The sequence below is a fragment of the Echiichthys vipera genome, assembly GCF_963691815.1.
Source record: "Echiichthys vipera genome assembly, chromosome: 3".
Classification (NCBI taxonomy): domain Eukaryota; kingdom Metazoa; phylum Chordata; class Actinopteri; order Perciformes; family Trachinidae; genus Echiichthys; species Echiichthys vipera.
In genome coordinates, this window is record NC_139828.1 from 21,014,449 (window position 1) to 21,029,122 (window position 14,674).

At 39.7% G+C, this 14,674-nt stretch overlaps 2 protein-coding genes across 2 annotated transcripts; both read left to right on the forward strand.

Annotated features, from left to right (window-relative positions):
- The first annotated feature begins 1,288 nt into the window (after positions 1 to 1,288).
- acer1 (alkaline ceramidase 1) lies at positions 1,289 to 6,904 on the forward strand. Its single transcript, XM_083910997.1, has 6 exons — positions 1,289 to 1,396; positions 1,580 to 1,694; positions 2,551 to 2,689; positions 4,101 to 4,238; positions 4,335 to 4,472; positions 4,699 to 6,904. Exons 1-6 carry the CDS (start codon positions 1,304 to 1,306, stop codon positions 4,874 to 4,876), a joined length of 801 nt encoding a protein of 266 aa, XP_083767123.1. The 5' UTR covers positions 1,289 to 1,303; the 3' UTR covers positions 4,877 to 6,904.
- Positions 6,905 to 9,957: 3,053 nt separating this feature from the next.
- On the forward strand, positions 9,958 to 14,347 carry LOC310945170 (protein ENL-like). The gene is made up of 6 exons (XM_083911188.1): positions 9,958 to 10,426; positions 11,459 to 11,639; positions 12,057 to 12,139; positions 12,953 to 13,084; positions 13,299 to 13,397; positions 14,062 to 14,347. The coding sequence occupies exons 2-6, from the start codon at positions 11,543 to 11,545 to the stop codon at positions 14,116 to 14,118; spliced, it is 468 nt and encodes a 155-aa protein (XP_083767314.1). The 5' UTR covers positions 9,958 to 10,426; positions 11,459 to 11,542; the 3' UTR covers positions 14,119 to 14,347.
- Positions 14,348 to 14,674: the final 327 nt, after the last annotated feature.

The window sequence follows — 14,674 nt, forward strand, 5'->3', positions numbered from 1 at the left end:
TTTGATGCACCTGTTGCCACCTGGAGCAGAGCAACACTGACGGGCTGGAGGCTGGGACAGCAGCAGCAGCAGCATGGGAGGTAAGGGCCATTCCTTTTAAACAATTGATTAGACTTTCATGGCTCTTTTCACCTAGAAAAAGTGTGAAAGTATCACACCTTTCACAAGAAATCACTAGAATATGTTTCTGTTGTTGTTCCTACAGTGACATATGGTGCATATGTGGTGATCAATAGTAACTTTATTGGGTCCTTGTATTATATATTAACTTACTAACACTGTAATAATGCCCCTTTGGTCACTAGAACCACAATACAATATTCAATTAAGTCATAGCCACTGTAGGCCTATAGGTACACAGATCTGCAGCCTATATCAATACAACATAACGTCTTAATTAGGTTTATATTATGTTTTTGGTGACAACTGTCAGAAATGTAATTTTTTAAGATTGTAGTTAAATGTGGGGTTATACTGGACTACAGCATATAGAAAGATGTTTTTTGGCCTCTCTATTTACATACATGAAGAGGACAGAATATTAGAAACTCTACTAGATATATCATCCCTATGTATTGATGAATTTAAGTTTAGTTTTTATGAATAACTGAATCTTAATTAACTACAGTATTTTTTATCACATTACATTGTATGATGAAATAATGATACCTCAGTCCAAGCCATAAAGTACTGAACAAAGGGTAACATGTAGAAGTAGGACTCTATACATACTCTCATAGGTGAACAGAAGTGGACTGGCCAGCCTATGAAAAGAGTTTTATCAATACTTGTAATACAATAATATTATACATTCTTTTTAAATAGGCCATTCTGCATAATGAGTATTTACACCTTTGGTACTTTAATCTCTGACACGTCCCCAAACACTATTAGAGTGCAATACTACACCAATAGAATACCCCTTTAAGCAAAGGATCAGTTTGTCCCTTATTATTTTACCTTGTTGTCTATTTTTATGTTTGTTTTTTTAGCATACACTAGATTAAAGCATGTTATCAGAGAGTGTTAGGGTTAATTCATCCCTTTCTCACAGTGCATTTAAACAACTATTTAAACGACCATCATTGAGGCTCTGAGAAAGGGTGCAGAGCCACATTTGAATAGAAATACAATCTGGAAACTGATTTCCATAAACCACCTATACAAACACTCCTGGATAAACACCCATTTCATGGAAGGACTGGCACAAACGTCTGTAGCTACAGCTACAGGTGCGCTGTCATAAATCAGTGATTATTGTTTCCCCCCTCTCTGTCTGACAGGTGTCTACTCCGGTGAAAAGATGGCAGGAGTTTTCTCTTATGAGAGTTCAGAAATCGACTGGTGTGAAGACAACTATAAACACTCTCAACATGTAGTGGAGTTCTTCAACACTGTAAGTACGAAGTCTAAGTACTGCAGCATTTATGTCAATGTTTATCTTGGCAGAATAACATATATAATGGAGCTAGAGTCATGTTTTTATTTGGTGTATAAGAAATGATGTCTAATATCCATGATTTTTCAGAAAAAGAACGATTGTATTAATTTTGTTGGTTTATTAATGTTTTCCCTGCAGATGAGCAGCTTCTTTTTCTTCATTATATCTCCCATCATGCTCTACCTTCTGCACCCTTATGCCAAAGAGAGGAACCTGGCGATTCACATGGTCTGGACCATGATGATATTTGTAGGTTAGTCACTCTTTTTTTTTCTTTATTTACAAATTTCACGGTTGTCTCTACGTGTCTCACCACTTTAGATACATTATCTTGTTTAAATCTCAAGAAAAGTCTACAGTATATACCTGCAGTTTAAGTGGTCCCAAAATGGACCCCTGAGGCACACCAGCATTGTGTTATAAAGTAGATACAAACCTACAAAAGTCCCCAAGACATTGGATTTTGACTCAAATGGGTTGAGAGGATTGTTGTTCACAGCAGCGGTTCCCTAACTTTTTAGTATGTGACACATAAAAACAAAGCAATGTCCAGCAACAAGCAACTTTAGCTGCAATGATGAGCAATCCGTTTTGATAATTTAGTATTAAGTTATATTTCAAGAAAAAATGGTTTAAAAAAAAAAAAGCAGCTGTTCCAGTTTCTCAAACAGTTATTTTCTGTTTTTCTTACTCTTCTATGATAGTAAACTGAGACTTTGGTTTGTGGGCCATTGGTGGGAAAAACAAGACATTTGAAGACATTATTTTGAAATCTAGGATCTTGTGATTGTGGCATTTTCACAAACAAGTTACAACAACCCCTCCTCAGCACTTGATCCATTTATAACAAGTAACATTATCCTGTAATTTATGAGAGAATAATAATGTATTTGCTTCTTTCCTCTCCTGTTAATTGTTAGATTTATCTTACAGCTTGTGGGATTAACCTCCAGGGTATGAACCACTGGTTCACGGCATCAGACTTTACATTCCTTACATGTTCTACTCTCTTCCTCAGTCCTTTTTCTTCAGTCCCTCTGTGATTTTTCCTTCTATATGAAAACATGAAAGGTTTCAAATTAAAAAAGATTGTTCTCTCTTTTTTGTAGGGCTCTTCTCTGCATACTTCCACATGACACTTAGTTTTGTTGGCCAGATGTTGGATGAGCTCTCCATCCTGTGGGTGTTGGCGGTGGGATATTCTGTCTGGTTTCCCCGCAGACTCTTCCCTTCTTTTATAAAAGACAGGTAAAGCAACATTACAGCATTAAGCCAACAACCGATGTGTCAGTCCGAGGTGTTTGTTTTCATCTTTATTCATCTCCATGTGTCACTAAGGACGCACACACAGCTCAATAATCCTTTAATGAAACAAAAAAAAACAAAACAGAAACAATGACAAAACGTTTCTGAGGTACGCCACTGTGAAACCCAACCTGAGCTGTTGGTGGAGCCTGTTTGACAGCCCCAACTGTAGTCATTGTCACAAACACACCATGTGGTGCTGCAGTCAACGGCTGAATGTGACAGAAAGGGGCTCTCGCTATTGTGAAGGAATATAGCTCCACCCAACCTGTGTAAATATTTCACCACAAGGTGGGGAAAGAATTAAATTTTGATGAGCACCTGGAAAGAATCCCACAGCCCTGACTCAAGAACCTCACATTGATTTTTCATGGGTTGGTCCTCCTGAATGATGGGTTACTGTACGAGCCTCCCTGACACAGGGATGCAAGAGGTCAGGGGGCACCTTTTGCAACTTTCTATGAAACTGTACTGTTTTGGTTCACTCTCAGCGCTCCGTTTTCAGTTTAAAAAACCCTCCAAAAACCCGTAGTAAACTACCTGCTCAACACCAATCAGCATCCAGACAAAGTGAGCAACCAACTGGTGAACCTATAAGAGCTAATCATTTTCTTCAGGAGTTCGTGGAGACAAAAAAAAAAGCGCTAAAAAGAAAGCAATCATTGGTCATCAAGTGGCCAGAAACCCAACTTCAAATGAATGCTAATGTTGATCTGTAACTACTGGATGTGTACACACACAACTGTTTGCTCTTCCTAAGTTTGACTTGCTCCCCTCAAGGCGAAAAAAGAAAAATATCTACAAAGGTTCTTGTATCCCAAATGCAATTAATCTGCTCAACAAACAGTCAACTTAAATATGAGTGTAGGCTGTACAATTGAGAGATCTTTGTTCTGTTAAAGTGATGTTTTGGCTGGACGATAAAGTTTAATCTATTCTATTATTTTCTAACAAGTTTACCGTATCAACTTAGAAAGCGATTCTATGCTAATGTTGTGTTCTCAACTTGCTGCCCCCGATTGGCCAGAAAAATCACTTGTTGCAGGTTTAAGAGAGCAGAACCTGAATCCAAGGTTTTGGGTGATATGCTGTAGAATGTTGATGATTATCTGTGCAGAGGAATGTCAGTGTGGAGCCACTGTGACAGGAAGCTTTGTACAGAAGTCAGACAGCGTGTCTTCATCTCAGGTTTGAACTAAATACTGAAATTCACGTGCAGCTTATAATCAGCAGCAGCGCCCGAGGGTTCCAGTTAATGTGCATAATTACACTGGAAGAGACACAAAATGAGATCAAACCTTCAAATGTTTGCCTCACAGCTTATTTTTCTTTCTCTCTGTATGTTCATCTACAGGTCCACTTTTTCAAGTTTTGTCCTCGTGGTTACTGTCATCTCCACATTGTCATCATTTGTCAAACCCACAGCCAATGCCTACGCTTTGAACTGCTTTGGCCTCCATATGCTTTACGTTCTGGCTGTCGAGATGAGATGGTATGAATACTCTGTTCTTGTACTCTGTATCTTTGGGGCGTCTGTAACTGTTTAGGTTGTGGCTTTGATTCATAACCAGCTTTCTCTCTTTCTCAGCTGCAACGACCAGAAGGCTCTCCGACTGGCCAAGCTGTCAGCGGCTCTGTGGGTGCTCGCCATCTCCTGCTGGATTAGTGACCGTTTTGGCTGCAGCTTCTGGCAGAGGGTAAACTTCTGCTACCTGCACGGTATCTGGTAAGTCCTGGCTTACCTGTCTCCTTTCCTTTCCTTTTTTAACTCTGTTTCCAATGACCATTATTCACCCCAAACACCTCAGCATTTAATTTACTGGAGATAGTGTTCACTATAAGCAATCATGCAAAACAAATTAGTAGTATGAATATGTAATTTCTAGGAGACAGGGTTGTTTCTTTCAAGGACATTCTGATGTTTATTGATCACCATTATCTGTTTCCTCCAGGCACATTCTTATTGTGATAGCCGTGGCCTACGGCAGCACCCTGATAGCTTACCTGGATGCCAACTATGAGATACCGTACTCTCTGCCTGGACTGCAGTACTGGCCCTGTGATAAATGGGCTGTTGGATTACCTCACATTGTCCTCAAGGGCACGACCAAAACACAGAAACGGTGCTAACAAAGTTAAATTCATGTGTAATGTTGGCAGAACATTTGTATTAGTACACTACATTGGTACAGGTGTTCGTGAATGGGAAGACATCAAAATGACATTTATTCACCTTCTTACCTTAAAGACACAATCTGTGATCTAAAGAAGTTGCCTCACCTCAAAAATTCCAATCACAGCAATCACCAAATTGATTTCTTCTTTTTATACAGAGAATAGACGACAACTAAATCTAAGTTGAAAACATTTCTGATCCTGTTAAAGGATCGTTTACACAATGGATGTATTACTGAAAGGAGCTACTGGGCACAGGCCTAAAGGCTAAGGATGTGCCTAATGGGTTGGGTCATGGTTCAGCTGGGCTAGTTCGTAGGACAACATCAAAAAGTAAGCATTTATAGTTGCTCGGAGTACTCACACTGAAGAGTTGGCCGTCATAGATAATTGGTAAGGGGTAAGGGATATAATTTACAGTAGTTACAGGGATAACAGGACACATTTTCAGACAGGAAGTGTGGTACTTGGTTGCATACATGAAAAGTGACAAAAAATGTTTGTCAGTTCAGACCCTGAAGAAATGGATTTATAACCTGACTGATCGATTAGCATTTGCTCAGCATATCCATCTAGAAACTCTCGTTTGCAGATCTGTTGGGAAGGGGCGAAAATACTGGTTGCTGATTTGATAAAGTATCTATCTATCGCCAACATACCGGCCAAACAACCAGAATCAGATCATCAAAGTGTATCACGTACTAACAGCGTTGAGGCAAAGCACAGAAAGTAGACAACATGTTGGTAAAGCATATTTGCCATTTGTGTTATGCGAATTTACGGATAAAAGGCACAATTTCAGGTGCCCGGTCCATATTCCAACAGAAGGATCCAAGAGATAGCTGCGCTCATGACATCCGCAGAAGCTAAGTTACAATCTACCAAAGAGTGAGTTAAAACAGTAGTAACTGATCAGATGACCCACGAATGAAAAACTTGCCTTTTTGCTGAGTATTCCAATATTCGTGTCTGTAGCAACATTCACGGGCTGGATGGAAATAGGCCGCCATGTTAGTGACGCTGCTGACAGCGGTTGATCTGCCGGTGGAGCTCATCACTGCCGGTTATGCTGCTTTCACTTGTAATCGGGAATCAGGAACTTCCAACTTCTGAGTCAGGCTTGTACTAAGGGCAGAAGTGTAACAGGAACGTGTGTGTGTGTATTTAAGAGGGTAACATATAGGGGATGGACCGGAAGTAGAGACGTGAATGTGTTTTAATAATGTGCTGTGTCCCAAAGCGCGCACTGCAGTGAGTGTAGTGACATTTGTGCAATGTGTGTCCTACGTACTGACATGATCAGTGCACCCAGTTACCCCAGTAAGTGCTGCCTGAAATCACACGCTGCTGCCCTGCACTTACTGGAAATGATGATCGTATTTCCTCTTCTGTTTATTTTTCCAAAAGCTTTTCCAACAACTCTTCTGACACTACACACACTCTTCCACTACGTAGTCGAACAGAGAAATGCATTGCATACACTGCATTTTACCGACTTCCGGCGTGAACGCACTTCCACCCTCAAAAAAGCCAGTTTGAGGGTGGAAGTGCGTGATTTGGGACACTGCAATGGTGAACATGAAAGATGGAGGGCTCTGAAAGAACAGGCTCACCTGCAATTACATCTTACCACCAAAGAGGTCGCAAGAAACAAGGGACCTCAAATCTTACGGACTTTGACTTATATAAAAAAATACTCTGTTGGAAACAGAGCTGGGGGGCAGCTGGTGTTTAGAGTTGACTGATGTTGAACTTCTGTGTATATATAATGAAGTGTGATTTAATTTATAACCTTTTTCAGATTTCAAGATGATGACTGTTAAACATTAAGAGTTTGCAACATGAATGGTTTCATAAAATGTCTACAGTTACCCTGAATGACTGAATGACTGTGTATGTTTTAACTGTTTGTCTTTGATAGTTAAGCATGTGTTTTTTTAATAAATATATATCAACTGCTGTTATTTAATTTCAAGATATGAATGCACATTTGAGTCTCTACACGGTGAAATATTGTTAACAAAGAGTCTGAAAAAACATGTGATAGTTTCACAGACTTTGAACTGCATATGTAACCTGGAGGTATTAAAAGCAAAATAAAAACTGCTGTAAACGTGTCCCACGTATAAATAATGCTGTTGCCTCACAGCGAAAAGGGTTCCTGGTTTGAATCCCAGCTGGGGCCCTTCTGTGTGGAGTTTGCATGTTCTCCTCGTGTCTGCGTGGGTTTTCTCCGGGTTCTCTTTCGTCCAAAGACATGCACGTGTTAGGTTAATTGATGACTCTAAATTGCCTGTAGGTGTGAACATGAGTGTGGATGGTTGTCTGTCTCTATGCGCCCTGTGATAGACTGCCGTCCTGTCCAGGGTGTTCCCCGCCTCACGCCCAATGTCAGCTGGGATCGGCTCCAGCCCCCCCACGAGCCCTTGCTCTTGATTTTTGTGTTTTGAGAATATTCATGTACACTGTGCCTCCATTCACATGATCCTTCCTGAAAGATACAATAGATACAAAAGCAAAAGCCCAGGACATTCTCTGGACTTGAATGTTCAACAGTGACCTCCTGTGGGCAGTGAGATATTCAAAAGCTACCAGTGCTTTTGAATATTGACATCCGGATGATATATTAAGAGAAATGTAACAAATCAAACAGAATTTAAAATGGCAAGATCTCAGCAATCTTCTGACTTTTAATCCAGTGCCTCCAGACAATAAATCCAAATCATTTTTCATCTAGTGCCACAAGAAGGTCGACATTTGTGGTTCTGAGTGAAATATCTAAACAACAACTGGATGGATCACCAATAAAATGTGGTACAGATATTTATCTCCTCCTCCAGGATCATTTTAATCATTTTTGAGGATCCTCTGACATCATGACAAGGTTAAAATTTCTATCCAACATTTTAGTTTTTTTATTTTATAACTAAATACCTGATAAACTCATGATATTCCCATTAGCCTAGATAATGTCTGCATGTTTTCATGGTAAACTACGATGGTATGGTTAAAGATGTGCATTACGGCTTCACAGAGCTACAAACATGGCTGTACACTGACTTTTCTCTATTCTTTTGTTTTTTTCTTATGAAATAAGAACCGTTTCTCTTCAAGTCTCTAAACATCGTTTTTGGAAACAACTGCTCTAGATTTATTCATTCATATATATATATATATATATATATATATATACTTTGTACACATTATTTATAAAAATGTTTGTTAGGGTATTATTGGTTACTCTGGATGATGTTATGTTGTCCACAGTAAGGAATCTGTGTGTTATTTTTGATCAGGATTTGTCCTTGGATTCTCACATAAAACTAACAACGAGGACTGCATATTTTCACCTGCGTAATATTGCGAAAATTAGGAACATTGTGCCTCAAAAAGATGCAGAAAAACTAGTCCATGCATTTGCTACTTCTAGGCTGGACTACTGCAACTCCTTATTATTAGGCTGCTCCAATAAGTCTGTTAAGAGTCTCCAGTTCGTCCAAAATGTTGCAGCTCGAGTACTAACTAAAACAAATAGAAGAGAACATATTTCTCCTGTATTAGCCTCTCTGCACTGGCTACCTGTAAAATCCAGATTAGAATTTAAAATCCTTCTCCTTACCTACAAAGCTCTTATTGGTCAGGCTCCGTCGTATCTTAAAGAGCTCACAGTACCGTATTACCCGACTAGATCACTGCGCTCTGAGAATGCTCCAAAAGTAGAAATGGGTGGCAGAGCCTTCAGCTACCAAGCTCCTCTCCTGTGGAACCAACTCCCAAGTGTTATTCGGAATACAGACACTGTCCCCTTATTTAAAAGTAAACTTAAAACTTTCCTTAAAATTTCCTTAAACTTAAAAAAAAAAAAATGATGCTGCTATAGGCCTAGTCTGCCGGGGGACAATACTTTTCCAGATACTCTGAGCTTCTCTCCTCTCTGTCTGTATCATTCATGTCTCATCAATGCATGTTACTAATTCAACTTCTTCCCCGGAGTTGTTTGTGCTTTGTCGTCTCGCGGGTCTCTGCTGATCGTGGTGGTGCCTGCTGCCGTGGTCCTGCATGACGCTTCCTGTGCTTGTTTCTACTATTCCTTGCCACCGTGAGTGTCCTGAGATAACTTTTGTTATGATTTGGCACTATAAATGAAATTGAATTGAATTGAATGAATTATTATTAAAGGGTCATATTTGTGGTTGATGATGATGAGCATACAGTCTTTTTGTTATATAAATTGTACTTGTTGGTAACCTTGGAAAAACATTTACTATAAATTAAAATCAAACTCTGTGTGTGTGATGCATGTGCGTCTGTGAGCATGGCTTCATTTTGTGTTTCTCCCTCACCCTAAATATTGAAAAGGAGGATTTAAAGGTTGATGCCTCATTACATAGGTCAGTACCAGCGGTATGCCCTCACGTCTGACACGCCAGGTGGGACTGAGGCAGACTGGATCAGTTTGAGTTGCAGAAGAAGGGGAGTCACCAAGCCAGAGAGATGGTGACCCTCTGAGGCCCGATTATCTCTGTTGGAGACACTCTTCTACTTTTCTTAGAAATTAGAGTCAATGTGATGAATCAAATCTCTTGACTGGCAGCTGACTCACAGGCATCACCGAAACAATTATTATTATTATTATAAAATGACCTTTACCCTAAGGAAGGAACCAGGCCTTCAGGAAGTGCGCCGGAATTTAAAGCCAATTTGACATAGTGGTCAAACAGTGGAGTTTCACCTATTCATTCCTAAGAAGTTCTCTTAAAACATGAATGGAGAATACCCACAGAAAATGCGTATTATTATCATGCTTATGAATTCTTGTTAGACAGTGCATGTTTCCGCAGCTCAGGGACCGCCTCTCGAGAGTTCTGATTGGCTCATTTCAAGAGTGCTGACATTTACCACGCCCTGATTGGCTGAGAGAGCTCTGAGGGAAGCCGCCTGAGTTCCGGTTCTGGACTGACAGGCTGATGAGGCGCTCCACAAATACACACAGCGATCAGTGAGGCCACAGAAACATGGAGGAGCAGTTACGGAGTTTCTGAGTCTTTGTGAAATCTGAACTTTTACTGTACTTTTGGCTGTAGAGACCTTCTTTTATTATGGACGCGGTGGTGTCTCTGCGGCGGCCTAAAGCCTCACATCTTTGCGTTCACACAAACGCGGATACAATCGCTTCAGACGCTTGTATCGCTCCGCTTGCTCACATTTGTCACATGTTTAATCATCGCTTCATTCGCGTCTATCGCAGGTAGCAGCCGAGGCGGCAACAGCCTGTTGTGCTACATGGAAGCGATGCTAGTGCTAACAGGGACCTGGGTGCTCTTAAAAGAACAGAAATTAGCTCTCAGAGGAAGTGTGGGGCTCTTATAAGAGCCGCTGTGTTGTAGTGAGATCAGGCCGACAGTGATTTAACCTCTGAAGCCGTACAGGTGCTGCCCGGGACTGCTCCTCAGCTTCTGCACGGTTATTACCAGCGGTGGGAGAACATGCACGAGCCACAAATAGGTAAACATGTACACTACAAAGACACACACACACACACACACACTACCACACACACACACACACACACACACACGTGTATGTGTGTGCAATATATTATACAATATAATATATATATATATACAATATATAATATATATATATATTTATGAGAGATGCACCGTTCTGATACCTAGATCGGATATCGGCTCCGATATTGACTAATTAGCACGATCAGATATCGGATGAAGGAGGCCGATCCAGTAATATCTTTTCTATTAATATCACACACCAATACAGTTACAGCGATCTAGTCACTTCAATTCTATGTTTGCAACACCGGTTAGGGTTTTATATTAAATTTTAAAATATCTGTTAGCAGTGCACTTTACATGGAAGTGTTATTTATTTATTTTTGCTGGTGATCTACACTTTATTCGTTAATGGGGTAGACAAATGACAATAAAGTTAAAAATATTGAAAACTTTTCAGGTGACATCCAGTGGCGTAGGGGGCTCCCCCGCACCCCTGCGCCCAGTGGCCACTTGCCGTTTTAGGGCACACTCACACTTGTAATGTATTGTTTTGTGTTTGTGTTTGCCTTTGGACATCAGTAGCTGCCTACCTGTGTGTCCCTGGCTGTACCCTGTAGTTCTGTGTGTGTACGCACGCCACGCATACAGACATCGGGACCGCCGTCAATGCCAGTGCTCGTACACGTGCGCACACTTGTGCCCGTACATGTAAAAAAGGAGACACAGCAAAAACAAAACGGAAATATGAAAGTGGTGTCCAGGAGGAGAAGAAAAATCCTAAAGCCTTGTTTATTGTAGGGTATGAACAATGTTGTGAATTGATAAGGACCTGAATTAGCAGTAGTGGATTAGCGAGACATTGTCCAGGCAGGTTAAAGCCTACTGTATTAATTGCCTGCGACCGTGTCTATTCGTTATACAGTCTATGGTTATCACCAGCATTAGACTCTGTTATTTCTACCTTTTGAAGGGTGTCTTTCAACCGTATTTAACGCTTTTATTTGTATCTGTCTCTTTTCAGCGCACAGTGCAGGTGAAGCTGGAGTTGGGCCACAGAGCCCAGCTAAGGAAGGAGGTGACGTCAGAAGGCTTCACCCACGACTGGATGGTGTTTGTCCGAGGGCCAGAGACCGGCGACATCCAGCACTTTGTAGAGAAGGTTGTCTTCCGCCTGCACGAGAGCCTCCCCGAACCCAAAAGAGGTGGGATTATACTCGTCTTAATGTCCACAGCTTATTCTTGCATCTTAATTAAATTTTCCGCCCATTTATTGTGTTACTGTGTTACTCAATCTGACTCTGCAAATTGCCAAGGGTTTTAATTTGAATTTAACTGATATAACAATATTTGAATACAAATATTATATACTTATTTTTATAGCATATGTCATACGCCAAGGTATATAAGTATGGCATAAAATACATAAATAAGACTTTTATGCAGTACAGTCATGACCATATACTTAAGATATTCAAAACCCGGGAGGATTTATACTAATTTAACATAAATCAAAACATGGAGGTGGGATAATGACCTTCATTTTTTCAATATGTCATTCTCTTGATAAGAGTAATGTGAGTAATCTGATTACTGTCATTGACATGTCTGTCTGTTTGCAGTCTGCAAGGAGCCTCCGTACAAAGTGGAGGAGTCGGGCTCCGCAGGCTTCCTCATGCATATTGAGGTTTACTTCAAAAACAAGGTGAGATTGAATGGACACTGATACTAAACTGTAGTTAAAGGAAATAAAACATTATATTTACACGTTGTGAGTGTTATTTTCTGGATTTTTGCAATTAATGTGGATTTCATTTGAACTGTCTGTTTTATTGGTCTGTAGTGTGATAGTTCCTTCATTCAGGTTTTTATATGTTATTGTCAAATACGCAGGTATTGAGAGCTGACTGTATGTAGGCTCCTAATGCAAAAAGACAAACACAAATACACTGTCACGCAAGAAAATAAAAAAGGATTTCTGATCTCTAGATCAAGGGTCTGAAGTATAGTTATGTCTCTCCTGTTCATGACCATAGAACAGGAGAAATTGAACGTTATTAACGGGTGAATACATTTTTGTCAGGATCGAGTTTTGGGAGATTTTATTGTTGTTGTAATAACTAATTTTTGCCTCAAGAGTGCACCACTACCCCATGCTCCCCTCCAAAAGCATTTCTTTCTTTTCACAGAAGAAAAAAACTTAAAAAATGATCCAGGTAACTTTTTTTCCATTTTTTTTAAAGTCATAAACTTTTTTTTTTCCAACTCTTTTTCGAATCAATAAAATAAGATTGTAAAATTAAAAAAAAGGAAGTTAAATAAGCATCTTGTAAAGATTACATGTTTTAACAGCTTTTTTACTCGTACGTTCAGATATCGTGGAAACAAGGAGAGCAAATCAGTTAAGATCGGACATAGAAAATGGATCATCAGAAACAAAATCTCACTTTTATATCAGGGCCTCTGTAAAAGAACCCACGGATGCTCTTAATAACATACTCTTGTTGTTTTCTTCCAGGGGTTGCCGAAGAAAGTGTGTTATAAATACGAGCTATTCCTTAACCCAGAGGGCGACAACCTGCGCTGTGAGACTTTCACCTTCAACAACCCCGGCAAAGACTTCAGGAGAAAGCTGATGAAGGCTGGAGGGGTGAGGCTGCCTGACTCACTGGCTGGTTTGCTGGACTGACTGCTAAATGACTAAATAGAGTAAACAATAGCAGTGGCCATGTAATATACTGCACAAACGCCTGGTTCAGTCGAGATAAATAAAGGCCCCAGCCAATATTTCAGTATTTCAGTTTTTGTGTATATAGTAGCTTTAGAAATCAAAACAACACATAATTGTTGTCTCTCCCTTTTAGGTAAGGGGGGGTCTAAAGGTTACTGAGGCTTCAACAAAGTGCAGTCCAGACTCTCCGAAAACCCAACTGAAGAAGATCAAGACCTCGCATGTGTCAGAGGTTGGTCGGCATGCCAACACAAACACTTTTTATGATCCCTGCATCCAGAAAATATGATGTACTAATGTGTCATTTAAAATCAGTAAATCTAAAAAATCTACCATATCGAAGGACTCAATATATCACGATATATGCTCACGCATGTAAATCATGGGTTATGTTGGCCGGTTGGTGTCAAAATTTTGAATATAAAACCGCAACTGCAGTTTTCAAATGATATCCCCTCAGGTATGTCAGATAACATGACATACCCATACTGAGACGTTTGAGTAAATGCGCTTTAGACAACGTAACTGTGTATAACTAAATCTCAATATGATTTCTTTAACGATATATATTTCAAATGGCCGTATTGAATGATCACCAGCCCTATTATGAAATAGTATTGGTTAGACTGTCTTTGTCGTTATTCTTCTTCTGTTTTTATTAAACAGAAAGATATAGTTTATATAGTTTTTCTGTGATATTTATTTCTTTATGTTGAGAACTGAAAAATGTCTCTTTTGTTAGTTTTTGGGTAAAATTAACCCTGATGAAAGCACTTAAAAATTTAACTACAGCACACGGGAAAATGGAAAGATCAGATTCTAGATCTGGAGAGGAGATGATTGTGTCTGCAGATGATGACGATACTTGCCTGCCTCCAAATGTTTTATCTCTTCAGGAAACCAGCAAAGAAGGAAGTGATGGGAGCAGCCAAGCCGCACAAGGAGCACCGTGAACGACCTGAAAAATGTCCTAATTGAACTTTTGTATGAATGTTCTGTGCATGAGGCTCCAAAGGGGATTTAATTCTGTGCCAAAAAAGTATCCCGAAGATGTAAAATTCTCCAGCCGTCCTATGATAGCACTTTTATTTAGAGGCATATTTTTTAATTGAATTAATTAATCACATTTAATTTGCATTGTTTATTAAATGTTAATGTTCCTTTTTGTTTTATTTAGGTCCTCCAAGTTCGGACACAGTTACTGCATAATTTTTGTTATTGTGTAAAATGATGATCATGTATTGTAATACTGAACATTCTTTATTTCATTAAAAAGGATAATAAATTGCACTTTTTCACAAGTTTTAAGTTTGCTTTGTTTGTGAAACCTGTGGAGCATGGCTTAATTTAGTATTTCTCCCTCTCCCTACGTATTGAAAAGGAGGATTTAAAGGTTGATGTCTCAATACAAGTGGGACTCCCTCATGTCTGACAGCCAGGTGGGACTTCTTTTACTCAGATTTGACTGAGAGGCAGACTGGATCAGTTTGAGCGGCAGAGGAAGAAGGG

Coding starts and splice junctions, on each gene's coding strand:
- LOC310945170 (XM_083911188.1), top strand. CDS start 11,543: ATGGTGTTTGTCCGAGGGCCAGAGACCGGCGACATCCAGCACTTTGTA. Junction 12,140..12,952: donor AGGTTTACTTCAAAAACAAG/GTGAGATTGAAT, acceptor GTTTTCTTCCAG/GGGTTGCCGAAGAAAGTGTG. Junction 13,398..14,061: donor AGACCTCGCATGTGTCAGAG/GTTGGTCGGCAT, acceptor TTATCTCTTCAG/GAAACCAGCAAAGAAGGAAG.
- acer1 (XM_083910997.1), top strand. CDS start 1,304: ATGGCAGGAGTTTTCTCTTATGAGAGTTCAGAAATCGACTGGTGTGAA. Junction 1,397..1,579: donor TAGTGGAGTTCTTCAACACT/GTAAGTACGAAG, acceptor TTTTCCCTGCAG/ATGAGCAGCTTCTTTTTCTT. Junction 4,239..4,334: donor CTGGCTGTCGAGATGAGATG/GTATGAATACTC, acceptor TCTCTTTCTCAG/CTGCAACGACCAGAAGGCTC.